This window comes from Salvelinus sp. IW2-2015, linkage group LG22 (assembly GCF_002910315.2).
Source record: "Salvelinus sp. IW2-2015 linkage group LG22, ASM291031v2, whole genome shotgun sequence".
NCBI classification, from domain to species: Eukaryota; Metazoa; Chordata; class Actinopteri; order Salmoniformes; family Salmonidae; genus Salvelinus; species Salvelinus sp. IW2-2015.
The window spans coordinates 32,412,695-32,424,874 of NC_036862.1; the positions used below are offsets into that span (position 1 = coordinate 32,412,695).

The 12,180-nt window shown below is 44.1% G+C and overlaps 1 protein-coding gene across 1 annotated transcript in view; it reads left to right on the forward strand.

Annotated features, from left to right (window-relative positions):
* Positions 1–11,830, forward strand: part of LOC139022743 (uncharacterized) — a 20,083-nt gene extending 8,253 nt beyond the window's left edge. The window contains exons 5-6 of the mRNA XM_070433880.1: positions 6,977–6,998; positions 11,715–11,830. Coding sequence (XP_070289981.1) covers positions 6,977–6,998; positions 11,715–11,830 — 138 coding nt within the window. The remainder of the gene's footprint in view (positions 1–6,976; positions 6,999–11,714) is intronic.
* The last annotated feature ends 350 nt before the right edge of the window (positions 11,831–12,180 follow it).

Here is a 12,180-nt window from a genome sequence, read left to right on the forward strand (position 1 = left end):
GTGTGTGTGTGTGTGTGTGTGTGTGTGTGTGTGTGTGCGCACGTGTGTAAGGAAATGTATTCCCGATTAAAGCACAGAATTAGTGCTCAGCTCACCTCTTCAGCTCTTCACTGATTGTTCAGGAAAGCCTCTGTGTGTATGTGTGTGTGTGGTAAAATAATACACGGTCATCAAGCTTGCATTTGTGTGTCCGCTCCAAAAACCCCTAATGCAGCGATTCCCTTTAAAYRGTGTTTTAGTATAGCAATGTTCTGACTGAAGGTAAAAGGCTTGGCCTACATGGTGCTTTTGGAAAGGACATCAGACCAATTACCGAGCTCGCTTTTTGGAAACAAAAATGTTTTTTGTTGTTGACATTCTGCCATTAGGACAGAGAGATGTTTAAAAGTAGAGGTGGCATCATATATTTTAGCACCATGATTTGAAACAAAACAACTGAATTATTTGATGATGACACCTCTAACAACTAGTGGACTGAATGAGTCTGAGACACAAATTAAACTCAGGGGGAACCATTACGCCTATGCATTCATTTATAACCTTTGACCTCCTGTGTTCTGATTGGCAATACGGTCAGGTCAGTTCCATTCATTCTGTCCAATGACAAACGTTAACCCACCACTGAGCCAGAGCTATAGATCCACTTGACATCCACAACATGCTGACATTTACATTATGGTTCTACACAGAACAATTCACAGTATGTAGAAAGACACTACAACAGCTAGGTGGTTTTTCTAGAATGCGTCTGGTAATGCTGTCTATTCTAATGCAGTGTTCTGTGCATCCATTTATCATGGTTGACAAGACTGTTTGGGGTACGAGTTTCTCACTTATCAGCAACTCAATTAACTTAATGGAACAGTGAGCAGAGCACTGTTTGTCTACCTGCCTCWATTACAGCTGTACAAAGATGCTCGTATGGTAGTGSACCTCCTCTTTGACAAGGTCAAGGGTTAAAAGTGAAACTAGACTTGTGGAAGGTTAGATCCTGGTGTTTAGAGGATTGGAGGGTTTGAGTATTATTTAGTTGAAGGGACACTGCGTCACTGTCCTTTTACTGACATTACAGAGAGGGGATGTTTGCGGCCCGACAAGGTTGTGATTTTGTCCTGATGCAGTGACGTGTGTTGCATTGTTTTCTGTCCCCCAAGTCTGGCTGCATGGCGCACTCACTGAAAGTGCCTCCCTGGTGGTGTGTGACGGGCACCTTGATTCCGGGCATCTCGTTCACACACAGCTGTTACACACACTCTCCCTCTCTGTCTCCGTCTGTCTCATTTTCTCTACCCTTTCTCGTCCCATGCTCCTCTCTGTTTCTGTCCCTTTTTCTCCTGCATCTCCTGTCTCCCACTTTCACCCTTTCAGTCTGTTTCCCTCTCCTTCTATCTCTCCTTCCCTTCCTTCMTTCMTTCMTTCCTTCCTTCCTCCCCTGTCCTTATCCACAGGAGCCCTTTCTTATAGAACTGGGGGACAGCAGAGCTGAATGCTACCTTTGTCGACAGGCAATTAGCCAGCGATGATGAAAAACAACTGATGGACACGTAGAGCAATGGGAGATGTCTCCTTCTTTCTTTTTTCCTCTCCTGCCGTGTGTCTATCTTTCCTGTCTCTCCTTCCCCCTCTGACCTAATATGAGTATTTTGAGGTWAATTGCCCCAAAAAGCTGCTAGTGGTTGCTATAAGAGGAGGGTGATGTAACGGGGTGGCGCCACTGTCCTGTGATTGGATCAATGTTCTATGATTTATACTGCGCCAACCAATGGGAATGAGTGTCTCTATCCTAGTGCGGCACAGATGGATTTGAAATCGAGGCATGTCCTATGTGTGTTTGTAGAGAGAGAGAGAGGCCACATGTTCTGTGTGTGGCCTGTTGCTCCAGGCCAGCACTGACATTGGGCACTTATCACAGCGAGAGGCTCTCACTACTGCTCCAGATTCTCTGTGTGTGGTTGTGTGTGTGTGTGACGTTCTGTGTGTGTGTGTAATAGAAACAGCCGGGAGAGCAGCGTTAGAAAAAAAACACATCAAAACCTCTGACAGACGGTGGCAGTGGAGAGTGGGAGGAGTGGATATGCACTGTAGAATATGGATATTCAACCTGCAGTGGTCCCATCGCCCTAGCCTAGCTTCCTCTTGGACTGAGCTTGGGAGAGTCACTGCCTCAGCACCCCACAACCATAAGGTGAACATCTAGATACTACAGGCTTTCTGTTGAACATCTAGTCACTACAGGCTTTCTGTTGAACATCTAGACACTACAGGCTTTCTGTGAACATCTTAGACACTACAGGCTTTCTGTTGAAACATCTAGATACTACAGGCTTTCTGTTGAACATCTAGACACTACAGGCTTTTCTGTTGAACATCTAGATACTACAGGCTTTCTGTTGAACATCTAGACATCTAACAGGCTTCTTCTGTTTGACATCTAGACTCTACGGCTTTCTGTTGAACATCTAGATACTACAGGCTTTCTGTTGAACATCTAGATACTACAGGCTTTCTGTTGAACATCTAGATACTAAGGCTTTCTGTTGAACATCTAGACTACAGGCTTTCTGTTGAACTCTAGACACTACAGGCTTTCTTGTTGAACATCTAGACACTACAGGCTTTCTGTTGAACATCTAGACACTACAGGCCCTGCATACAGAACTAGGAGGCAACAGCAGTCTGCTGTAAACGTCTCATTGGAGAGCTATAGTGTAATCTTCACAGATTAGAGAGTAAAGCTGGGAGAGGAGAATTGGGCTGTGTTTAACCCACATTAGCCTCTACCGCCACAGCAGTGCTTAATTAAAACTACCCACAATTCCCTATGTGCTGGGCGGTGAGGTGACACCAAGGTAATGTCGTGGCTCTGGTGCACACACAAACGCACATCTAAACACATACACATGCATCTAAAAACACACACATACACAGACGCACATTAAAACACACTTGTATACACACAGACTCTGCTGTAATTCCCTTGTCTGAATGCAACTGAAATACAGAGCCCATGAAGGAAATGCAACAACTATATATGTGAAAGGATGCAATATACCAAGAGCACTCAGTCTCCTACTATTCGCCAGAAGCAAGATAACCACGAAACAAAACCTACAACTATAAGAACCAGAGTACCATGACACTTCTTCCTGTTGCCCCTCTTACTGGTAACTGTGAATCTTCATCTCTACCATTACTCTCTCTCTCTCACACACACACACACACACRCACACACACACACACACACCTCTAATCCCTCAGAGATCTTTTATCACCATTCTCTCATTTCTTTTCCTCTCATTTATTTATTTTCTCTCGTTCTTTTGTCTGAATGTACTACTTTGAATATTGCCACTTGATTTAAAAAATGGACTGGACTGGCTTTTGTTTGCTGCACCTGGCATAATTTGAAGTTCTTAATAAATTATCCTTAATGTTCTTTGCAAAAAAAATGAAATTCTTACTTGGTATAATTGTGTGATTTCCTGACTCGAAGGAGGGAATTATGGGTAAAAAAAGAAGAAGCTGCTGAATGTATCTGGGGCTCCCAGGTGGCGCAGCGGTCTAAGCCACTGCATCTCAATGCTAGAGGTGTCACTACAGACCCTGGTTTGATCCCGGGCTGTATCACAACCAGCCRTGATCTGGAGTTCCATTTGGCCCAGTGTCATCAAATCAAATTTTATTGGTCACATACACATGGTTAGCAGATGTTAATGCGAGTGTAGCAACTAGTTCCGACAGTGCAGTAATATCTAACAAGTAATCTAACAAATTCACAAACACTACCTTATACACACAAATGTAAAGGGATGAATAAGAATATGTACATATAAATATATGGATGAGTGATGGCCGTGCGGCATAGGCAAGATGCAGTAGATGGTATAGAATACAGTATATACATATGAGATGGGTAATGTAGGATTTGTAGACATTATTAAAGTGCCGTTATTTAAAGTGACTAGCGATACCTTTATTAAATCCATTTATTAAATTTAGTGGCCACAGATTTGAGTCTGTATGTTGGCAGCAGCCTCTCTATGTTAGAGAGAAGCTGTTTTTCAGTCTCTCGGTCCCGGCTTTGATGCACCTGTACTGACCTCGCCTTCTGGATGATAGCGGTGTGAACAGGCAGTGGCTCGGGTGGTTGTTGTCCTTGATGATCTTTTTGGCCTTCCTGTGACATCGGGTGCTGTAGGTGTCCTGGAGGGCACGTAGTTTGATGCGTTGTGCAGACCTCACTACCCTCTGAAGAGCCTTACGGTTGTGGGCGGAGCAGTTGCCGTACCAGGCAATGATACAGCCCGACAGGATGCTCTTGATTGTGCATCTATAAAAGTTTGTGAGGGTTTTAGGTGACAAGCCAAATTTATTCTGCCTCCTGAGGTTGAAGAGGCGCTGCTGCGCCTTCTTCACCACGCTGTCTATGTGGGTGGACCATTTCAGTTTGTCCGTGTACGCCTAGGAGCTTAAAACTTTCCACCTTCTCCACTGCTGTCCCGTCTCCCTCTGCTATTTCCTGAAGTCCACGATCATCTCCTTTGTTTTGTTGACGTTGAGTGAGAGGTTATTTTCCTGCCACCACATTTTGAGTGCCCTCACCTCCTCCCTGTAGGCCGTCTCGTCGTTGTTGGTAATCAAGCCTACCACTGTGGTGTCGTCTGCAAACTTAACGATTGAATTGGAGGCGTGCATGGCCATGCAGTCATGGGTRAACAGGGAGTACAGGAGAGGGCTGAGAACGCACCCTTGTGGGGCCCCAGTGTTGAGGATCAGCGGGGTGGAGATATTGTTTCTTACCCTCACTACCTGAGGGCGGCCCGTCAGGAAGTCCAGGACCTAATTGCACAGGGCGGGGTCGAGACCCAGGGTCACAAGCTTATTAATGACAAGTTTGGAGGGTACTRTGGTGTTAAATGCTGAGCTGTAGTCAATGAACAGCATTCTTACATAGGTACTCCTCTTGTCCAGATGGGATAGGGCAGTGTGCAGTGTGATGGTGATTGCATCGTCTGTGGACCTATTGGGGAGGCATGCAAATTGGGTCTAGGGTGACAAGTATGGTGGAGGTGATATGATGCTTGACTAGTCTCTCAAAGCACTTCATGATGACAGAAGTGAGTGCTACGAGGCAATAGTMATTTAGTTCAGTTACCTTAGCTTTCTTGGGAACACGAACAATGGTGGCCATCTTGAAGCATGTGGACACAGCAGACTGGGATAGGGATTGATTAAATATGTCAATAAACACACCAGCCAGGACGCGGCTAGGGATGCCATCTGGGCCGGCAGCCTTGCGAGGGTTAACACGTTTAAATGTTTTACTCACATTGGCCACGGTGAAGGAGAGCCGACAGGCTTTGGTAGCGTGCCGTGTCAGTGGCACTGTATTGTCCTCAAAGCGAGCAAAGAAGTTGTTTAATTTGTCTGGGAGCAAGACGTCGATGTCCGGTTTTCTTTTTGTAATCCGTGATTGACTGTAGACCCTGCSACATTTTTCTTGTGTTTGAGCTGTTGAATTGCGACTCTACTTTGTCTCTATACTGACACTTTGCTTGTTTGATTGCCTTGCGGAGGGAATAGCTACACTGTTTGTATTCGGTCATGATTTCAGTTGCCATGATTAAAAGCGGTGGTTCGCGCATTCAGTTTTGCGCGAATGCTGCCATCAATCCATGGTTTCTGTTTAGGGAAGGTTTTAATAGTCACAGTGGGTACAACATCACATCGTGCTTCTACACCTGCATTGCTTGCTGTTTGGGGTTTTAGGCTGGGTTTCTGTACAGCACTTTGAGATATCAGCTAATGTAAGAAGGGCTATATAAATACATTTGATTTGATCACCGATGCACTTGCTAACAAACTTGCTCACCGAGTCAGAGTATACGTCAATGTTGTTGTCTGAGGCTATACGGAACATATCCCAGTCCACGTGATCGAAGCAATCTTGAAGCATGGAATCCGATTGGTCAGACCAGGCTTGGATAGATCTGAGCACAGGCGTTTCCTGTTTTAGTTTCTGTCTATAGGCTGGGAATAACAAAATGGAGTCATGGTCAGATTTGCCGAAGGGAGGGCGGGGAAGGGCTTTGTATGCATCGYGGAAGTTAGAGTAGCAATGGTCCAGAAAGCTACCGGCTCGTGCCGCGCATTCGATATGCTGATAGAATTTAGGAAGCATTGTTCTCAGATTAGCTTTGTTAAAATCCCCAGCTACAATAAATGCAGCCTCAGGATGTATGGTTTCCAGTTTACATAGAGTCCAGTGAAGTTCTTTCAGGGCCGTCGAGGTATCTGCTTGGGGGGATATACACGGCTGTGACTATAATCAAAGATAATTCTCTTGGTAGATAATGCGGTCTGCATTTGATTGTAATGAATTTTAGGTCAGGTGAACAAAATAACTTGAGTTCCTGAATGTTGAGTCGTTAATCATAAGGTCCACMACCTCGCCCTTCTTCTTACCAGAGAGATGTTTGTTTCTGTCGGCGCGATGCGTGAAGGAACCAGGTGGCTGTACCGACTCTGACAACATATCCYRAGTGAGCCATGTTTCCGTGAAACAGAGAATGTTACAATCTCTGATGTCTCTCTGGAAGCCCTAATTTCGTCCACCTTGTTCTCTAGTGATTGGACATTGGCAAGTAATATGCTCGGAAGCGGTGGATGGTGTGCTCGCCTTCTWAGTCTGACCAGTAGGCCGCTCCGTYTGCCTCTCCTGCGGCGAYCGCGTTGTTTTGGGTYKGCCTCTGGGATAAGATCCCATGTCCAGGGTGGAGGTTCGAACAAAGGATCTTCTTCGGGAAAGTTGTATTCCTGGTCATAATGTTGGTAAGTTGACATCGCTTTTATATCCAGTAGTTCTTCCCGGCTGTATGTAGTAACACTTGAGATTTTCCTGGCTAACAATGTAAGAAATAATATATAAAAAACTAATTACTGCATAGTTTCCTAAGGACCTGAAGCGTGGTGACCATCTCTGTCGGCGGGTTTGCGGGGTAGGCCGTCATTGTAAATGTGTTCTTAACTGACTTGCCGAGTTAAATAGTTAAATAATATAATAAAATGACTACCTCTGAAAAGACAGAACTCACTTACCTAACCCCTGTACACACACACACACACACACACACACACACACACACACACACACACACACACACACACAACACATCACACACACACACACACACACACACACACACACACACACACACACACACACACACACACCACACACACAAACCACACACACACACACAATGCTATTTTTTATCATAAAGTAACACTGACTGCCATTTTCTTGTGGGGAATGGTGTTAAGAAAGGGTCAGTTCCTATAGGGGGAAAACTGTTTTCATCTGTCAATCAATACAACATACCATATGTGCTACAGTTTGATACTAACTTGTTTTCATGGACATTTTATAGAATGATTTCAATGACTAATGCATATGATTCACATGAAAACATTTCCCCAAATGTAATCCAAGATGCTAATGTAACAGTTAATAGAGATACATAAACAAGTCAACAGCTTTGTACTGGCATAAAGTACTGGSATAAAGGACTGGCATAAAGTATTGGCATAAAGTGCGTAGAAGCATTTCATACATTCATCTTTCAGCAGGATAGAAGACAGTTACAAAGCAACGTTCGCACAACGTTCCCACAACCTTTTCAAACTGTTGTTCCCATTCTGTTATCTCTGACCGCATACCTAAAACATCTCTGAGTGCACCCCTTGGCTGACTAATCTCTATGTCACTTAGGGTTGTGTGTGAGTTTGGAGGGATTCACTTCTTATTTCTTTTACACTTATTCCTGGCACCATTGCTGGACACWCCACCTTGTAAGGAGAAAAGACGGCTACACGTTGGGGCCACAGCACGCCTCTTTACCAGAATGCTTTGGGCCTTCGTTAAATTACACCCAGATAGACAGCAGAGAGCTCAATGTCAGTGTGTGTGTGCAGTGGGAAAAATAAATGACTGACTTCTGAAGTGTGTCTGGGCTGATTCTAAATGACAACAGTGCCACCAGCTTTGTCAAGAACTTAGTAGTAAAAGAACCTCACTGAGTGAGTTGTAGTTTCAGAGTGTGTGTGTGTGTGTTTTAGACACCACTTCTCACCATGGCTCTGACCAGCTTTTCATCCAGCTGTTCCTCCTCTTCCTCGTACCGCTCATCAGCCCGCTACAGCAGTTCCAGCACGTGCTGGTCAGAGGGGTCTGGTGGTGGGGTGGCGGACCCCCTGTTTGAGCCCTTCCTGGAGGCAGCAGTGGTGGGACCCTCAAAGCCTGTTTGGAGAGGAGAGTGATGTATCCCCCCTGTCTGGCACCCTTTCAGCGGACACCACAAGGGTACGGGTACCCAGGTGATTGGGGGGTTTGGGTAGAGTAACAACGGTAAGMGGTGGTTAAATTGAGCGGGAGGTACCCAGGGCCAGGCTCCTACACCTTGGGTGAAAGGTAGTGACAGGTAGCCTAGTGGTTATGAGCGATTAAGAGCACTGGGACAGAAAACGAAAGGTCACTGGTTCGAATCCCGAGCTGACTAGGTAAAAATTGAGTTGCAAGCTTAACCTAAAAWATTTTACTTGTTAAAAAATGTCTAGCCCATCTATCAATGGGTAACTGGTTTGACTAGTTATGTTCARCACGTTCAGTTTTCTACCACAAAAAGAGTAGAACCATCGCTTTTACACTATGATTTGTTTTACCATATTAAAACAAGAGTTGTTGAAGTAGTAGGCTTGACATTTAAAGGTCAAGATCACTTTTTTTAACCAAATCTACATTTTTGAATTAAATGGCATTTTATAGAAGTGTACAGACACTTGTTTTGCAATTTCACTTGGTTTTGAGAAACTTACCCCACCAGCGATACACTTCCCCAGGCTCGTTCTGCAGCATGGGAGCACGGACGAAACAGAAACAAAGACTCCAAAAACACACCGAGCGTATGCTCACACACTGAAATGACATSGGCATGCTCACACTCATCTTACCTCATACTGCAGTCGGAGGAAGTCTATTGCTGGTGGGTTAAGTTTCTCAAACCAAGTGAAATCACAAAAAAACGTGTCTGAAAACAATTATAACATGCCATTACTTAAAAAAAGTGAACTTGTCCTTTAAATGAAGGACAAATGTAAATTAATCACTAATTACACAAAATAAAATAATCATCTTAAGAAATTACTTTGTCAAAGCAACAGAACAACAAGGGCTTTACAAAGATGGGGAAGTGGGTTAAAATCTTCCTAGAAGTCAGAAAAACATGRAGTGGGACATGTCAAAATGCWGATTTTTGGCACTTTAGCAAATCTTTATTTACATAAAATATGTCATTTATTACATTTTCCATGTGATTTATATTATAGGGCACTGATAACAGGCTTTTAAAATTCAATATTGGTGCAMAATTTCTATTTAAAATATCRATAAGTATTTGTGAGACGACTCAGAAGGTGCTAGAGGTGGTGGCAGTTACATGTATGCTGGTACAAAAAGCAATATCTCAAACAAGATAATGAACCATAACAGTGGGAGATGTCTACTGTAAAGTCTCACGGTCAGAGTGTATGAACTGCCATTGTGGCTCCAGCCCATCCCCAGTGTCTTTGCTAAAGTGCTCTAAAAGGCAATAAGAGGGGCCTGTGTGTTGGACAGTGTCGAGACAGTGAAACTCTCATAGGTGCTAAAATGCCAAAGAGGGAATATAAAACTAAAGGAGCTCCCTCAGAGCCATAAACATACAATATGGAGTGTCTATGAGACTCTGTGATTCTCACCACTTCATAAAATTATAACGATCGCTTTAAAGACTGTGTTTATGGACTGTGTGACGCTACTGGATGTCGAATCACCCAAATCAAAATGAATATTAAACAATATTGTGAAATATATCAAGAAATATGAATGTGCTTACTTTCACATTGTTCTCTGTCTTACATAGAAAATACATACAAGTTTTTAAAGAAAAAGTTTCAAGAACAAAAATACTTAACATTTATGAGTAAGTCTTTGGTATCAACATTTATATGACAGGGAGGCTTGGTCCAATCTCTACTGACAAATTCTTCGTAATATTAATCATCTGTAACCAYAAGTGAACTGACATTTTAGCCTTGTTTATACCTGGCGCTAAAATGGTTCCTGTCTCCTRATCTGGTCCACATTCTAATTGTGCCCACATTTTTAGATATGCATCTACACATGGTATTCAAATGTGTCTCTTATTCGTCCACTGTGTCCGCATTGTGACCAGATTTCCTGGTCCCTCCCTGTACGAAAATTATTTGACAGATATTCTTTAAAAAAAATATCGATTGATTTATTTTAATACGTGTTGATGTCATAGATCAGTGATTTTAGTGGAATAAGGATGATTTAAACAGTTTCACTGTCCAGATCCATTTACACGTGTGAGGTATCCAGACACAATGTGTGCCTGACTACCTCCTTCAGGTGGGCAGGAAGATCTGATCACAATCAGATCATAATGTGTATTTTGATCATCTACACCTGTCTGCAAATGTGGGCACAATCAGCATGTGGACACAATCGGGACAAAGGTTAGCACCGGCTATAAAAGGGTCTCGAGTTTGTGCTGAGCCGTATACTACGTAGCAGGTTTGAGGAGTTAGCGAGGTTACTTTTGTCAACTCGAGATAACCAGTCATAACAAAAGTGGCTCACCTTTTGGCCTTTTGGCCAAGGGCAAATAAAGTCTGACATTTTTAAGTGGAAATTACAAACTTTAGAAGCCTTTTAAACCTTGAATACACTACAATTTGCATTTCCTGCTACTGTGTGACAACAGAGTGATGGAAGATAGCAGATCTGTATGTACGGACCTCTCTCTACTTCAGTTTCTCACCCTTCTTTCAGCATCCCCTTCATTATATTCCCTCTCCATCTCTCCTTTACTCTTTCTCTGCTTGCTCTCTCCGTCATCTCCATCTTCTATTTCTCCTTCCGTCAACCTGGCCTCCCTCCATCCATCCTTTTTCCTCCCTCATTCCACTCTCTCGCTCTCATCATACTCTCTCTGCCTCAGGTGTTGGAGAATGGGAGTGTCAGTGATACGTTTATACTCACAAGACCATGCTCTTGGAGGACATGGACCCCTGTCGGTCAGTGGCACGCTGACCCCTGAGGGCATGCTGGTGGCCAGAGTCAGGAGGACCTCCACTATGGAGGTGCTGAAGCTCCCAAATGGGATGATTTGATTTCAGTATATGTTTTATTTGTTTGTTTAGGTGTTGATGTTGATTGTTGTTGAATGAATAAATGTATGATCTTTATAAAGATGATAAAAATGTATCATTAACATTGCACCGTATTAAAGTAAGTAACATGGGGTTTGGTTTATTACATACACACACAGTGCACCCTGGTCAAAGGGCACACACGTACATGCACACAGAGTATCAGACCGGTCTGAGTAAGTCAGACTGAGTTTAGTTTGCTCAGGGAAACCTTCTTCATAGAGCCGTCTGCACTTTTTTAGCAGCAATTTCATCTATCTGCCTGTCTGAATATGAGTCACAGTTAAAATATCCCCCCCTTGTTTCCTCCTCACTCTGTCGAGCTGGGGAGGAGGACTTTTACTGTGACACCTTAGTGTATTATTAATCAATATGAAGTCCACATTGCCTGGGACAGGAGACGAAACTCAAAGTGATTGTGTTGAGAACGTGTACAGCAGTTCCAGCAAGGAACGGCACCGGCACCACCAACTGCATCAAGGACTACCACCTCCATCAAGGACTAGCACCACCACCTCCATCAAGGAGTAGCACCGGCACCTCCATCAAGGAGTAGCACCACCACCTCCATCAAAGGGTAGCACCGGCACCTCCACCTCTATCAAGGACTAGCACCGGCACCACCACCTCCTCAAGACTACCACCTCCATCGAGGACTAGCACCACCACCTCCATCAAGGAGTAGCACCGGCACCACCACCTCCATCAAGGACTACCACCTATCAAGGACTAGCACCGGCACCACCACCTCCATCAAGGACTACCACCTCCATCAAGGACTAGCACCACCACCTCCATCAAGGAGTGGCACCGGCACCCACCCTCCATCAAGGACTAGCACCGGCACCACCACCTCCATCAAGGACTAGCACCACCACCTCCATCAAGGAGTGCAGCGGCACCACC